At 44.9% G+C, this 16,469-nt stretch overlaps 1 protein-coding gene across 4 annotated transcripts in view; it reads left to right on the top strand.

The window, feature by feature from the left end:
* Positions 1 to 16,469, top strand: part of LOC101162124 (plexin-B1) — a 113,873-nt gene that overhangs the window by 86,875 nt on the left and 10,529 nt on the right. For 3 of the 4 annotated variants that reach the window (XM_011476720.3, XM_011476719.3, XM_011476718.3), the window contains 24 exons: positions 912 to 1,012; positions 1,094 to 1,226; positions 1,335 to 1,491; positions 1,858 to 1,966; positions 4,084 to 4,192; positions 4,380 to 5,084; positions 5,756 to 5,854; positions 6,127 to 6,249; positions 6,320 to 6,413; positions 6,487 to 6,656; positions 7,878 to 8,029; positions 8,112 to 8,220; positions 11,201 to 11,337; positions 11,440 to 11,613; positions 12,660 to 12,885; positions 12,958 to 13,200; positions 13,269 to 13,433; positions 13,512 to 13,660; positions 14,816 to 14,916; positions 15,004 to 15,221; positions 15,297 to 15,475; positions 15,636 to 15,702; positions 16,041 to 16,187; positions 16,292 to 16,466. In XM_011476720.3, coding sequence (XP_011475022.2) covers positions 912 to 1,012; positions 1,094 to 1,226; positions 1,335 to 1,491; positions 1,858 to 1,966; positions 4,084 to 4,192; positions 4,380 to 5,084; positions 5,756 to 5,854; positions 6,127 to 6,249; positions 6,320 to 6,413; positions 6,487 to 6,656; positions 7,878 to 8,029; positions 8,112 to 8,220; positions 11,201 to 11,337; positions 11,440 to 11,613; positions 12,660 to 12,885; positions 12,958 to 13,200; positions 13,269 to 13,433; positions 13,512 to 13,660; positions 14,816 to 14,916; positions 15,004 to 15,221; positions 15,297 to 15,475; positions 15,636 to 15,702; positions 16,041 to 16,187; positions 16,292 to 16,466 — 4,042 coding nt within the window. The remainder of the gene's footprint in view (positions 1 to 911; positions 1,013 to 1,093; positions 1,227 to 1,334; positions 1,492 to 1,857; positions 1,967 to 4,083; positions 4,193 to 4,379; positions 5,085 to 5,755; positions 5,855 to 6,126; positions 6,250 to 6,319; positions 6,414 to 6,486; positions 6,657 to 7,877; positions 8,030 to 8,111; positions 8,221 to 11,200; positions 11,338 to 11,439; positions 11,614 to 12,659; positions 12,886 to 12,957; positions 13,201 to 13,268; positions 13,434 to 13,511; positions 13,661 to 14,815; positions 14,917 to 15,003; positions 15,222 to 15,296; positions 15,476 to 15,635; positions 15,703 to 16,040; positions 16,188 to 16,291; positions 16,467 to 16,469) is intronic. The other variant, XM_020704428.2, reaches the window with a different exon arrangement.

Here is a 16,469-nt window from a genome sequence, read left to right as displayed (position 1 = left end):
AAATATTGTAAATGATGGCTTTTCAACAGATTCAAGTCCGATTTTCAGATGCTTTTGCTTGTTCTACTTGAGCAAAAATATTAACTGGATTTGATCTTTGTTGATCTTTATTTAGATAAAGTAAGACCAAATATTAGTATTTGTTTGTTCTGTCAGCGAGTCATGTCTACATGGTCCCTTCGCTTTATTGCCGTTTTCCTTTTTTTTGTTTTAGACAGCAATTTGTGTTCTGCCTCCTGATTGGCTGTAGACCATTGTCAATCAATCACCTCTGCTGTGTCTCCTATGCAGAATGTGTTCAGTTTGCGAAATCTAGATAAATCTTCAATCGGGAGCTCATCTGAGTTTTTTCATTTTTCATTTTTCTACGAAGGTTGGAACTTTCAGAGTTTAAACAAGAGAAACATTTTTCCCTTCAGAGGTCACCACAGCAAATCAGCTTCCCTGTCTTCTGCATCCTCTCCTCTTTAGACTGCTTATGAGATATGGTCTGAGTGGCCCCTCCCCCCTGGCGTTCCAAACAGGAAGCGGCTCTAAGAAGCCAAAATCCCATAGATTACGACAGAGAAATAAACAGCTGTTACTGTTACGTTTTATTGGTCAAGATTAGCATTCTTGCTCTGATACCTTTTTTAGACATCTCCTGGATAATCCTAATTTTTTTAATATTTTTTCTGTAATTCAAGTCATAAACTGGCCAATCAGGTGCCTGAATAAAAGTATGTTATCTCACGTCCAACGTTTAAAACGTCAATCAGGAGTGACAAGCTCACAGTGCCAATATGTACTTTAAATGCAGATTATTTAGAATTTATTTAAAAGATTTTTAATAAACAAAACACAGTTTAGAGCTGGTTTCTCACATAGAATCACGAAGGTTTTAACTACATTTTTTAACCTGTCGTTTGCAGTTGGAGAGGCGTCCAGTTGCTGAATGTGGTGATCACCTGGACTGTCAGTCCTGTCTGTCTGCCAGAGACCCGTACTGTGGTTGGTGTGTTCTGGAGGGCCGGTGGGTTGCTTTTACAGCTTCGTGCCTCTTTTTTTTTTTTTGCTTCTTCGTCTCTTTGTTTTTAACATTCTTCATTTGTAGGTGTGGCCAGCGATGGGAGTGCCAGCGAGGATCTGTGCACGGCCAGTGGTTGTGGAGTTTCAACCAGACACAGCAGTGCCTCAGCATCCAGCACCTGAACCTGTACAACATCAGCCTGGGGGAGATAACTGGTGTACGGGCGGGTTGCCTCATGCAGAACACACTGAGCTCTCACTGTTTTGCATTTGAAGCATCTGTTTTTAGGGCTAGGTCCTCAAACACGATGCGTTTTCTCCTTCAGGTGGCGGTCTCTGTAGACGGCCTCCCCAGCCTCAAACAAGGAGAAGCGTACTCCTGCTTCTTCCAGGACACAGAAACTCCGGCTCTGCCCATATCCTCTGGCGTGATTTGTTCGACTCCAGATGCAAGCAGTCTGCCCCCGATTGCCCCAGGAGATGGTGAGCGACCCAGCGGTCAGAGCTTCCACGGAGAAGGTCACGGAGTCCATGACAGTTTCCTGAGTTACCGGCAGATATCTGCAGACGTGACTCTGAGATGGTATTTTGGTTGGAGTGTTTGTGGAGTTTTTGATTCCATGGGGACTGTTTCCCATGTGAAAGCAAACCCAATTAATGCCATTGGTCAGTACTTATGTGGAGCACAAACAGAGAGCAGGTCACACTATCCAAAGCTGAAATGTTCTCTTGTTTCTGAGGATTTTTTATGTTTATGGACACAGATGTGTTTTTATAGATGAAAAAGAAGATCAAAGCTGGCAGTAATGTGATCACGTCCAGACGTTAAAGCTGCTGTCTCTGATGCAGACTTCGTCATGGTGACCCTGTCGCTGCGATTCATCAACGTGACCGTGGCAGAAACAGAGTTCACCTTCTTCAACTGCAGCCTGGTCCAGGAGCTGTCAGGACGCAGGCCGTAAGTTCACGCCGGCACTCATCACTCGGGATGAACCCCGTCTGGATTTGCAAATGCTTTTGGTGCCTAAACTGGGCTTGAACCAGTGCTTTACATATGAACCAGAAACACAACAATCCCCCCCATAAAAACCATTTACATTATTTTTCACACTATAAGGCACAACACCTCGCTGGGCAGTATCCTGCTTATTACTTGCACTCTGTACAAAAGAAATACATAAATCAATTATTAGTACTTTTAAGCTTGTTATTTTTGAAGCTTCCATCCTTTTTCACAAGAAGTGCATTATTCGATTCGTAGTATGTGGTGTTGTCATGGTAACAGCTACAGGGCCTGCAGTAGCTGGCGTATGAGGACTAACCAGCGGAGTAGAGTAGTTTATTTGCTGAACGTTATGACAATTGATCCAAAGCTCCATTTCAGAGGGAAAGTTCTCCTCTTATGAAGCAAAATTTCTATTTAAAGAAACAAAGTCCACAAGTAGTTTCCTAGGCTACGACCACACTGCAGGCTGAAACGACCCAATTCTGATTTTTTTGTCCCTATGCGACCTGTATATGATCTTTTCACGACAGTCTGAACGACACAGATCCGATCTTTTCAAATGCGACTCAGGCCACTTTGGTATGCGGTCCTGAAACCGATACGTATTTGATTTTTTTTAAATGTGACCTTCGTCTGACTGGCCAGGCCACATGAATCCGACCCGTACGTCACTGATACGCTACAAACGTCATCATTCTGCGTTGAAGTAGGCGGGAACGGGAACATAAGCATCAACTATGCTGGATGATGCTGCTGAGACCAGTCAGTGGAAGGGAAGCGAGGTCACCGATTGGATTAATATTTGGGGTGACAGCTCTATTCAGACCAAACTCCAGGGCTCTTATCGCAACCGGGCGGTTTTTGAAAACATTTCTGGCGAAATGGCCGAGCGAGGTGTTGAACCTTTCAGGGATGACTTTTTTTTCCTTTCCGACCGTGGTCAGAAGCGCGGGGGAGACATTCTCCAGGGCCGAAGGCGGATCCTCGTCCCGGGTTCACTTCCCCGTTCGGACCCTCAGATTCTCCAGAGCGGGTTAATAAAGAGTCATTAGCATTTATTCGGGGGGAAACCTTCTTTTATTATCGTTCTCCTTCCTCCGTAACACTCAACATGAATGTGCGCCCCCACTGCCCCTCTAATTCCCTCCTGCGCTGAAGGCGCTCTCTCACACACGCGCTGCACCGCCACATACACATCCCCATTCCACTACAGTGGGTACAGATGATCCCGGCTCCAATGCCTTCTCAAAATGAGAAGATTGTAATTGTGCTGGCTCATTCGTGAAAATGAATTTAATAATGCAAAAAGAGCTCCACTGTTGACAACACTGTTGTTGAATTCCATTGTTAACGTTAGCTACGTCTGCAAACAACGAGTGACGTCGTTCAACGTTGAGTACTCTTCTGCTCATGCGGGTCACTTCTGGGTCATTTCTGAGATCAGGGAGATCACAGAAGTTCGCATTTAATTGGAAATGTGAACGGCCTTGCAAAAAAAATCGAATTTATTCAAAAAATCGGAATTGGGCATTAAGCCCTGCAGTGTGAACGTAGCCTTAGATCCCTTTGATTGAAAAACATATCCATCCTTATCTCTCATCATTGAATGTGGATCTGACAATTTAATAATAAAAATATTTACACTTATTCGATTTGTAACAATAAATATTGCTCTGGTTACCAACTGGCATTTAGGCCAGAGCAATAATAAAGAACATTCAGGCTATGTGAGCAGAACCTCTTTCTTTAGGTGTCCGTTCCACCTTTTTAATGAAAACTTTGTAGATCCGAGTATTCATCCAGATTATGGTATGAACCGCATTAATAGTGCTACTATGTACAGTCACAGTTATAAATGGTGTTTGTCCAAATGGGGGGGGGGGTGGAGAACTCTGCTTCCTGATCTTCTCCCTGGTTATTTAGAGGTTTTGATTGTTAATAAAACCATAATAATATAAATTCTACAGACTTTGTCTAAGAAAACCAGACTGTACCCCAAAACCCTTCCAGCCGTCAACGTGACTTAGCTTTTTTAAGAAGAGAATGTTTTGTCTGCTTCTCTCTGCTAGATGCCAAGGATGCATCAGCAGCCGATGGGGCTGCAACTGGTGCATCCACGAGCACGTCTGCACACACGAACGCAGCTGCAGCCGCGGAGTCACCATCTACAACAGACACGTGAGTGAGAAGGTCTTCATCGCCACAATCAGAGCATCATCAACACCTTTTTTTGAGACATTTTCCATTTGGTTTTCCTTCTCAGTTTTACTTCTGCGCTCATGTTTTTGTTATTTTATCCTAATATTTTCTTTTCTTTCTTTTCTCCCCTTTCTTTTTTTATTTACGCCTTTTGTTCTTCATCAAGTATAAAACACAAACACCCACCATCCCTCCACCCACCACTAAACCTCCTCCATCACCTCTTTCTGTTCTCACGGCTCCAACAACACCACCACCAGGGGGCGCTATAATAACTAAACCCCCCCTCACCGAGACGCCTACCCTTATTGCCACTACAAATGCACCACCCCTCCCCTCGTCCCCTCCCCCCAGCTCCTCTAGTACCTCCCCTTTCGCCAGGACCTCCACCCAGTCCACCACCCTGCTCAGTGATGTCATCACCACCACCGCTGAGGTTTCTGATGCTGAGGGAGCAACAGAAGGAGCTGGCGGCTCCTCAGAAAGAGACTCAAACATCCCAACTGTGACAGATGAGACTCCCCGCACTACATTACCCAGCAGTACTAGCAGCCACAACGAGTCTCTCTTAAAATTTCCAGAGCCCTCTTCTTCTGCCATAAGCTCAACCACTGCCAGAGAAGCTGCTCCTTTGACCCTCCCATCCAACTGTCAAGACGAGGAGAGCTCTCCTCTCTCCTCCCACCAGGAGGATGTCTCACCGCCGCCGTCGAACGGATGGCAGGAGACAGAAGGACCGGCCGCGGTGGAGATGGCTGCATCTGTTAAGCATTCGTTGGTCTTCACGCCATCACCTGAAACGGGGTCTCACCTTGACCCTGGACCTGCAGCGCCTGTGCAGTCGGATTCTCCGTCTGCGCTCTTTGTTCCGGTGAGTGCAGAGGAGCTGCACTCTGTGGGTCTCATGAAGGGCTTCAGAACAAAGGGGGTCGATGTGGAGGGAAAGCCACACCCCTAAAAATCCAAAACAGACGGATGCGGAAGGTGGATGCGAAATCTCCTCAAAACAGTGCTCTTAATTCTGGTTTAAAAACCAAAAGATGGTTGGTTTAAACGCAGATTCTGGGCTTTCTTGTGTTTTACACTCCTCCAGTTCACTTACCGCGTTCTGTAAGGGCTCCTTACCCACAAATCTCAGCACGAATGACACCAAATCAATGCAATCTCAGATGTGAGGATGCAGCTGGGTAATTGAAAGCTTTAACCCGACAGGTTTTATGCAGTCATCCACCCTCTGCATATTATCCTGGTCGCCTCATTTTATTGCTGCTGCCAAGACATTTTGCCAACTCGGCACTTCTCCTGAAAGCTCGGATCAACCGCCTCCACATCTGCATCGCCATCTTGACCTGCATGTTCTGTGTTTTATCAATGGAAAGGGTTTTTGTTTTTCTTCAGAAGTTCATTCCCTTTTTTTTGTTTTGTTTTGTTTCTTCATGTTGATTTTTTTTTTAAACTGTTCATTTTTGCATCAGCAGCACTTTTCTGCCTTCAAAATAAAAGCTCCATCAGAATGACCGTACAGATCTGTCTTTGCATCAGGAATGCCCGTGTGTGGAAAAGGTCCAGGATTCCTCTCTCCTCCCCGTCAACGTGGAGAGGAAAATCCGGCTGGTGGGCCAGCACCTCAACCTGTTCCAGGTATTTGTGAGAAATATTCATCGATTCAGACCAATGGAATTAAATCTGAATTAAAGTAAAATGAAAACAAAATCGAATCTGCAGCACAAAAGCTGAATAAAAACAGCTTAAAAAGAAAATAAAAGCTGAGCAGACCGTGAAGGCAGCAGGTGCAGGAAGTGTGAAAGAGCTGCTGGGTGGTCGTCTCAGCGTGCCGCAGCTTAGAGCCCGCTCAGCCGCTGGAACAAAGTTCAGGAACCATTACCATAACTGTGTGTGCCGCTCCCATTCAGGATGACAGTATGGACTACGAGTGTGTGTTGGACATTGAGAATCAGTCGGTGGTGGTGGAGGCCGCGGTGGAGCAGGATGTCTCCCAGCCGTCCATCTTCATCATCACCTGTCTTCCTCACCAGGTCAGAAACGCTCAAAGTTTGTGGTAACGGGGCATATTCCGTTATCCCTTACCTTTCTTCTTTGTTGCAGTACGATTATTTCCTCTCCGTTGAGGAATACCTGGCCACCATCAACGTGAGGAGGAAGAACAACTTCCTCATCGACAGCGCGGAGGATCTGTACGGTAAGTTTTCCCTCCAAAGCAGCTGTCTGTGTGTTTTTGTGAGAAGCTAGGTCCTCAAACCTTTCTGCTTCAGTTACTCTCTTCAACTGCTCGGTGGGACGGTCCGACTGCAGCCGATGTCGCACCGCCGACTCCAAGTACGGCTGCGTTTGGTGCGGCGGCGCCGGAAGCTCTCGCTGCGTGTTTCAGGACTCCTGCACGGATGAGATCAAGCACAGCTGTCCCGCTCCGGTCATTCACTTTGTGAGAACACCCGTCTTCCTTCCTTCGTTTTAACGGCTGTGTGTGATGTGGATTCTCACTAAACGTACCGTGAGACCGTTTAGAACGACACTCTGCTCCAGATTCATTTAAAAAAAAACGCTAAGCTGTGAGATATTTTCACACCAAAAAGCCAATGGACCTGTAAAAACTGCATTTTTGACACGTTAGTGGAGGTGGAAGCTGCATTATCAGATGCGCACAAAAAGCAGCAGAAGAGGGAAAAACCGAGGAGTAAAAGAGAATTCTAGATTTAGAAAAAAGCAGAATGTACTAAGGCTTCCAAATTAGGTTTTATGAATAGATGCTCAGAAACTGTCAGCTCTTAGAGACTTCCTTTTAGTCTGACGTTAACCAAAAATGCTCCTAAATTTGATCTGCGCCATCTAGTCTGTTACACAGATCAATACATTTGATCAAAGTTTTTCTAAACGTCCTGCTTAAGGTCTTTGGATGCTAACACAGTTTGATCTAAGAGTCATTTTTAGAACCAGTTCTGTGTCCTTTTGAGCAAAGCCTACTGACTGTATTTATTATCTACTTTATTCGATTCTATATGTTTATTGTATTTCAGAGGCCGAATAAATGATCCAATGGACAGAGAGCAATTTAGATTTTCTTGTACTTGAGACATAGACAATAATAAATCGAATCTAGTCTAGTCCCGTCCCGTCTAATTTATTCTAGTCTATCCAAATTATTTAGTCAAGTCTATCTAAATAATGTAATCTAGTCTATCTAGTTTAATCTAATCACGTAGGAAAGGACTGGTTTTATGTGGATGGTATTCTGTGGTCAGACGTGTACAAACGAGACGTTCTGGTTGGTAATCGCCAACGCCGTGTCCTCCGGGCCAAAGAGAAGGAAGACTTTCCAGCATTTCAGCATCTTCAGAGGCAGGAAACTCCAACCCAGTGCCATGTCACCATGGTAACCATGGACCTGTCCCACCAAACCTCAGCCTGCAGCATCTCGTTTAAAAAAAGGGCTAATTTCCTGCAGAAAACTGAAGAAAATCCCTTTTATAATCTTTTCATGGCGTCTATGAAAACCGACTTGTGTGATGTCATTTACGTTTCTGTTTCTCCCGGTTGTATCAGCAGCATCTTCGATCCAGATGTTTGCAGTGGTCTTGAATCCTTTGGTGATCGAAGCTTTCGGACCTTTCGAACGGCTCAGGCATGCCTGCTCTCTGTGTTTCAGCTGGACCCCGTTTCAGGCCCCGTGGAGGGGGGCACGGTGGTGACCATCTCAGGATCAAACCTCGGGCAGAGAGCCCAGGACGTCCAAAGCTCGGTCACCGTGGCCGGAGTGCCGTGCAGCGTCATCCTCAGCAGATATGAAGTGTCTTCAAGGTAAGCTGCCCGTCACGCGAGTTCTGAAGAGCGACGCCAGAACCCGCCGCCGCCTCACGGTTTGGCACCATGCTCCTGTCAGGATAGTGTGTGAAACGTCCAGCAGCGAGGAGGAGAGGAGGGGCCACGCCTCCGTGGAAGTGAGGGGAGGAGGAGGACTGGGTGTGTCGGCGCAGATCTTCAGCTTCCAGGTAAACCCTTCAAAGAAGTGATGGTAGAAAGTCTCTCAGAGTTCATTATTACCCAAAATCAAACTTTACAACCTTTCATTCAGTGTCTGGGAACATTTTTTTCTAAACCTCCCGTTTGCAGAAGTATTTACTCCCCTGCTGAATCACGAATGAACTGAGAACTAGTTCTGAATCCAAAATAGGTTACTTAAAAAAAAAAAAGACGGGTCTAAAAAAAGACGGAAAGCATCGCTGACCGACCAAAACAAATCTAAGAAGATAAAAAGAACTGGAGCCACAAAGCAGAGGAACATGGAGAGAAGAGCAGGCCTCCCTGGACAAAAGTCAAGAAGAGACAAAAATAGATCCATGGGAGAGTTCAAGAAGAAAGACGCTGCTAAGCAACAAGAACAGAGAAACATCTGGATTGTCGGACAGATTAAGACTTTTGCTAACGCTCACAAAGGGAAGTTCCTTATTCATAAATGTAACAAACGTAAAATGCATCTGCTGCTGTGCATTAGTGGACATTATACCATGGTCCAGGTGAATTCTCAATTCTGATTGGCTGCTGGGTGTGCATAAAGCAGCGATAATCCACAGTGAGAACCGCACGCCTAAAAAAGTAGTTCCGGTCACATAGCTTAAATGTTCTGCATCACTGCGTTGGCTTCTCAAAAACAAACTTTTGCTTCATAACAAGTGGAAAGAGGGGAACCTTCTCTCTGAACTGATGCTTTATTTAACCCATCAGCATATGGATCAGTATCTTTTGCCGCTGCACTCAAGGTCCATTCAAGGCGCGTTGTCATGGTAACGGGACAACAAGTAGTCCGCTTTTTGTGAACAAGCGATCCAAACCAAACGACAAGAATAAAGTACTGTAAACGGATGAAATATGTATTTCTTTTGTGAGTGACTATGGTATAAGCAGGTTAATGGCCTTCATGGTGTGCATTATCAGAAATTAACGCACTTCACAAACGAAGGCTTCAGGCTTCCAGAGCTTGCGTTCATTTCTGATAATGCACACCACGAAGGGCATTAACCCTTTCTGAATCTGCTTCTGAAGAGCAAAATGGCAGCAGAACGCGTCCATGCAGACAGTAAAAGATTTTCAAAACAAAAGTCGTCTCTCAGGGATTTTCTGCCTGTTTCAAAGGCTGCTTTGAAATCCTCGGTGTTTCTCACTGAGCGGGGTTTGAACTGCACACACACACACATGTACGCACACACACATACAAACGTGCACACTCACTGACTCAGTCAGGTGTGGACTGCAGCATGTATTTGTGGTATTTTAATGAAAATCAAAACCAAAGTATTTCTTCACATCAGAATAAAGCCAGGTTTCTATTTGTGTTTCTACTTTGAGCTCTGTTCATATGTTCTATATTTTATTAGAGTGTGTGTGTGTGTGTGTGGGGGGGGGGGGGCATTCAGCAGCAGCAGTCACAAGGACCAGATTGACCAAATTTCTGCGCCTTTGAGTGAAAATTTTGCCCCCACCACATGCACGACAAGTCCCCAAAACGTGCACGCGCCCAGGACCCGGCAAAAAAGTATATTTCGACATAGCAAACGACACCCCCACCCCTCTGAGACGATGACATCACAGCGAGCGATACTGTAAAAGATAAAATGAATGGACTGAAATCGCTTATGGAGCCACAAGAATTCATTCAGTAACAAAACCAAAACACACGCACCTGGGATATCCAAACGATGTTTTAAAATTATTAGTTTGATATTTGGTGATTTTCGTGTTTTTTGACAATATGGGTAAACTACATTTTAGTTTTTGCGATTTTCACGAAATTTCACACAGATGCCACCAGCTGAGTCTACAAACACCACGGACGTTTCTTTGACCTTTGGCCTTGGAAAGAAAGAAAAAAGAAAACTTGTCCTAGGGATTTTTATCGATCATCTCGATCAAAGGCGAATTAGAAGTTATAGATTTAAAAAGTTATGAATGTCATGATGCAGAAAGTTATGAAAAACGTAGTAAATTTACAAGAAAAAAGTTATTCTTTTTCGAAACAATGGCTGGTTATGCAAGCCCTCATCCACATTATCCAGCCTCCGTTCCTCTGGAAAGACCTGCTAAATCTTTTCCTTATACTTATAATAATGATGACTCACTAAAAGTCTAAGTCTGATATGACTGATTATTGAGCACTGTTAACTTAATTATTTGGGGGTAACCACAATTTATACTCATAAGACAGATTTTCTATACTTTAACTTAAAGGATTTTGGGTACACCTTTATAGTTTAGGGTCACTTAATTAGCTCGGATTTAATTTGATTTTGTTAATTTTTTGTTTTCTTAAATCACTGCTGGCATTAAACTACCTACTACAATTGCTGCATTGAGATGATTTATTTTGAAAATAAGTCAAAAGTTTTATAAACTATTTCATATTTGGAAAAAGGTCCGTTTTCTCTTATTTATGTTCTTAATTCATGCCAAAAAAAACAACAGTTAATTTATATTTGTCATAATAGTAACAAAAACATGAACACAAATCAGTATCTTATTTTTTTTTAGGGTGACTTTAGACCTTGTGGCTCCAACTGAGTTGCTGTCAGTGAGAAATGGACTTGAACGTGTTTTTTTAAGTGTTGAAGGCTGCAGACCCCTGCAGCAGGGGAATGCACCACAAACAGAAATGAGGCAAAAATGCAGCTTTAATTTTTGGACAAATGACAGTTTGGGTCTCTATAGCTCCCTCTAGTGGCTTCTTTCGGCTCATCCTCCCTTCCTCCTGGTGAAAGAATGAACTCTTCATCACAGGAGGAGCAGCAGAGGTCCGCGGTTCTGACAGGAGCCCGAGTTCAGTGGAGCAAACAACGATCAGGCCCTGACCCCTTTTTTCCCAGCATGCACTGCTGGTCGTTTTATCTTCTAGCAAATCATCCTTTCAGAATCCGACTATTGATTCCTCTTTTTGTTGTTAGAGCGCTGCTGTAAATCTCTATTCCTCTTCCTCTCCAGGACCCCGTGCTCAGCAGTATTTACCCCCAGAGGGGGCCAAAAGCGGGGGGGTCATACCTCACTATCAGAGGTCGCAGGTTGAGGACCGGACACCCGAGTGAAGTCAGCGTCCTCATCGGGGGCGTGCCCTGCCTGGTGTAAGTGTCCCAAAAGGGGCGGGGTTTGTGCCAGGGCAGTAAGAGTTGTTAAAGTGAACAAAAAAGACGGATTTGCGTGAGAAGAAACGTTCCTCTGCCCAGGCTCGACATCCAGGACGACCTCATCAACTGCCTGAGCCGGGGCAGCAACAGGACCGGGATGCACAACATCACCGTGCGCTTCGGGGGAGCAGAGCGCCACCTTCAGGGGATCATGTACCGTTACACCCCCAACCCCAACATCACCGACGCCAAACCGTCCAGAAGCTTCCTCAGGTCAGTGTCTCCATAAAATCCTCAGAAATGAAGCTGCTGGGACTTTAATGAAGAAAAACGTCAACTGTCCGCTACTTGAAGAAAAAAAATCAGTACAAATATATAATATAAATGTATATATTTTCCTTCTGTCAAATATGCTTTAGTTCAGATTAATCAAGAATTGTTGTTCATATTTTTTGTGCAGCGATAAAGTTTAAAGTTTAAACTTTATTTGCGTTGGTTTAAACAGAAAATATTCAAGAAGTTCATATCTAAAAACAATTTATTCTTATTAAAATACATTTTTTTTAGTTTTTGACTTAGAAAAAAAAATATTTTAAAAAATAGATGTATATAATTTAAAAAAAATTATTATAACAGTGGAGGAAATGTAACTTTTAGCACAACTTCCAAAAACCTGCATCGTTTTCTAGTTTCTGCAGAGCAGCAGGAGTTCTTCAGAAATTCACCTCTGGGTTGGGGGGTGGGACCGTTTGTACGGAGCAAAACCATCCCCACTTCCCATCACCCGTCATTTACACGCTCTCCCACTAGCTGACAGCCCCTCACAAACCTATTAAACCAAAAAATGTCAGTAATACAATTTCGAGCCTAATTTCCTTATTAAAAAATGTTAAAAACACCAAAGATACAAATAAAGATTTAGTCTTTCATTTGAACTATTTGAAGTGTAACACAATCATATTTTGTGATTTACTGAAATGATGTTTACTTTTATTAGAGTTTGTGTTAAACATTTCCACTTTTTGCTGAGTTTGCTCCTCTGCAGAATCCAATAATGGTGATGAATGTTCAGCCAAACTTCAGTTTTTCCAACTTTGGTTTACGCTGCCCTCTTCGGGACATATGTGGCATCTCTCAAGATTTATGTATTTTTGCCGTTTTCCTCTAAATATCTATAAAATATTTCCTAAAAGACTTTGACTGTCAGGAGTTCTGGTGTTTAAAAGGTTTATGCTCCTTTGAACCGTTTAGAAACCGGTGAAGACCTTTTCCCTTTTGCTTTGTGACGTTAACAAGGTCCTCTCTGCTTTCCTCTGCAGAGGCGGCAGAATCATTCGAGTCTCTGGTCAGAACCTGGATGTGGTCCAGGAGCCGAAAATGAGGGTAACCCTCAGTCCCCCAGATGCTCTTCCTCCCAGAAGGAGGAAGAGGAGCGACAGCAGGAGGATCCTCGGAGGGCGGGAGGAGCGGAGTCCGCTGAAGAGATGGAGGCGGATCGTTCCGGAGGCGGGCTGCCCAGACGGGGCGCTCTGTCACGTCAAACAGGTGAGAGATGTGATGCTGGTTTTCTTCTACGCCTTCTCCTCGGCGCTCCTGATAACCATTTGTCGTCTGTAGTACGAATCTCGCTGCACAGTGAACAGCTCCTCCCTCATCCTGTGCCCGACCCCCGCCGTGGGGCCGGAGGCTCAGGGAGCCAGGGTGAAGGTTCACTTCCTGCTGGACAGCCTCCATTTTGACTTCAGCACTGTAGGCAACGGAGCGTTCAGCTATGAGCCCGACCCGAAGCTCCACCCGCTCAACCAGAACGACCAGAGCAAACCGTACCACCACAAACCGGGCAGCATCATCTCCGTGGAGGTGAGTCGTAGCCCTTTCTGCGGGTTCTGCGGCTGGCGAGAGTCTGACGGGGTTCTGCTCCTCCTCAGGGAGAGTTCCTGGATCTGGCCATGTTCAAGCACGAGGTGGAGGCTCGGATCGGCGACGGCCTGTGTGTGGTGAAAACCCTGACCCACAACCACTTGTACTGCGAACCTCCGGCCCATCAGCCCAGCAGGAAGCAGGACGGCATGGACAGCCTGCCGGAGTTCACCGTGAGCTGAGGCAGAGGAGGGAACACCTTCACACCTCCTCTCTGCTAAAAGCGCTGATGAAGACTGTGTGTGTTTCAGGTGAAGATGGGAAACCTGAACTTCTCCCTGGGCAGAGTTCAGTACGACACCCAGCCTCAGTCCACGTTTCCTCTGGAGGCTCAGGTGGGAGTGGGGGTGGGAGCGTCCATCGTGGCTCTGATTGTCCTCATCATCGTCCTCATCTACAGGTAAACCTGGAGGCCCTGCAGCTCTGAGTTCATACTTTGATCTTCTGTCATCCAGTTCTTGAATCGAATTGTTTTTAAGATTTATTATATATTTTTAAGGGACCCTTTTCATATTTTTGGAAGTTTCTTTAACCGTTTAAGGCGTTAGCCAGCAAACGAACATTTGTTTTTTCTAACAGCTGTAACTCTGACCGTTTACACAACCAACGTAATTCTGCGGAGAAAAGCAGCTTTCACCAAACGTAAAATGTCGCATAGCCTAAAGTAACGTAACAAACATAACTAGCATAATATAAACTATTGTTAAATGTTGCATAGCCTAAAGTAACGTCACTGTAACCTTATGTAGACTTGAAGGGTTTGACAGTGTTGCATATGCTGAGGGGACGTAAACTATTATAAAATGTTGCAGATTGGCACAAAGCTGCTTTTCTCAGCATTCTGAATCTGTTACATTAATGTTGCATAAACAGTTAAAATAATAAATGATTCACTGCATGGCAACAAGAGTTTACCTGTTTCTGCCATCTCAGAATGTCTGTTTTTGAGTTTTGTTTCTTGATTTAATGGAGAAATCATTTTTATAGTAGAACTCTCTGACGTTAGGATTTCTTTTCGGGAGCACCTTTACATTAGTGAAGCTTTCATGTTAATATTAAAGGATATATACATGTTTATATGGCTGCTTTTCACTTCATTAAGATTATTTGGTGTTTTATTTAGCATATTAAGTTTGTGTTATCAAAAATGTACTCATGAAAGGTGATTTTACAGCACTAGCTGTGATTTTATTGTTAGTCAGCCTTTTTTTCTGCTGCTTTGCGCTTTACTCAGCCGCTTTAACATGCAGCCTTTAACTGAGCTTTGTCTGTAAACGGTGTGGCATATTTCTGAACAAAATGCTTTAGCATCACTCAGCTTGGAATCAGAATCTGACAAACAACAAGTTTTAATTGAGTTTAGATCGAAATAGCGAGAGCTCTCTAGATGTGATGCATAAATGTGTTTGTTAGGTGCGTGTAAAACAACAACAGAAGTATATTTTTTGGACCAAACCAGAACAGAACACAGATCCCACCCTTTATGGTTCTCTTCTTAAAAAACGGTTGGACCGCCCTGCTTTAAGCTTGTCTTTGCATCTTCACCACCTGTCAGGAGGAAGAGCAAACAGGCCATGAGAGACTACAAGAAGGTGCAGATCCAGCTGGAGAACCTGGAGACCAGCGTTAGGGACCGCTGCAAGAAGGAGTTCACAGGTGCTCACCTGAAGAAGAAGAAGTGGTTAAAAATGAAGGACTTACTTCTCGCAGTTTGTTCAACAAAGGTTTTTATTTTTTATTCAGACCTGATGACGGAGATGATGGACATGTCCAGCGACTTGGTCGGTTCAGGGATCCCCTTCCTGGACTACAGAGCGTACGCAGAGCGCATCTTCTTCCCGGGCCACCAGGAGTCGCCCTTGAGACGAGATCTAGACATCCCAGAAAGCCGGCGGCAGACCGTGGAGCAGGGCCTGGTCCAGCTCTCCAACCTGCTCAACAGCAAACTCTTCCTCATCAAGGTCAGTTTCCATTTCCAGGATGGAGTTGAGGATTTTTTTTAGCAGCTCTGCTTCACATCTTCTCCGCTGCTCCAGTTCATTCACACTCTGGAGGCCCAGCGCACCTTTTCCCCCCGAGACCGGGCCTACGTGGCATCGCTGCTCACTGTGGCCCTGCACGGCAAGCTGGAGTACTTCACAGACATCCTGAAGACGCTGCTGAACGATCTGGTGGAACAATACGTGGCCAAGAACCCCAAGCTGATGCTGAGAAGGTGAAGCAGCTTTTGGGCTCATGCTGGGAAGCAGTGGGACAGTTGGAGCCACACACAAACATTTTTGTTCAGGAGAAAGTCTTATTTTTGAAAAACTACTGGCTTCTGTTCCCCCCCATCCGACTCTTTCCGTTTATATTCTTGTAATTGTAACCTGCAGAACTGAGTCTGTGGTTGAGAAGCTTTTGACCAACTGGATGTCCATCTGTCTCTACACGTTTCTGAGGGTGAGTAACAACAACTTGACCTGCCTGCCTTTCAGGGTCTGAGTTGCTTAGACGCTTTATTTTGTGTGTGCGCTGCACGTTTTCTGCACCCGACGCCATAATCAGAGGAGTTTGAGGTGATCATCTGCCCCCTGGAGCGTGCCGAGGCCATGATGGCCGAGGCTGCCTTCATTCTGGGGAAATTTATCCAAAAGATGTAGAGACACTCCAGATGACTAAATGACCTTCAAAAGACTTATCTCAGTCTTGAAAGGTCTTTCAAACCTTTAAAGGTTGACCTAAAACATGGAGAAATAAGAACATTGAGGAATGAAATCTGAATCAATTCTTCTGATCAGGAATCTGCAGGAGAGTCCTTCTACATGCTGTTCAGGGCCATAAAGCACCAGGTGGACAAGGGACCCGTCGACGCGGTGACGGGAAAAGCCAAGTACACGCTCAACGACAACCGGCTGCTGCGAGAGGACGTGGAGTACCGCACGCTGGTGAGACCGTGACACAAATTCATGTGGTTTTATTGACCTTTTATTCGATTATCTGGCTAGTTTTTGCTGCTTCATCTTCATTTCTTTCTTTTTCACTTGTCCAGACGTTAAATGTTGTGATGCCGGCGGCAGATGCCAGCGGAGGCTCCACAGTGCAGACGGTTCCAGCTAAAGTCCTGGACTGTGACACCATCACCCAAGTGAAGGAGAAGGTCCTGGAACAGACCTGGAAGGGGACTTCATACTCTCAGCGCCCGCACATCGACTCGCTGAACCTCGGTC

This window comes from Oryzias latipes, chromosome 7, assembly GCF_002234675.1.
Source record: "Oryzias latipes chromosome 7, ASM223467v1".
Lineage (NCBI taxonomy): Eukaryota > Metazoa > Chordata > Actinopteri > Beloniformes > Adrianichthyidae > Oryzias > Oryzias latipes.
This window is presented reverse-complemented; position numbering and strand designations above follow the sequence as displayed.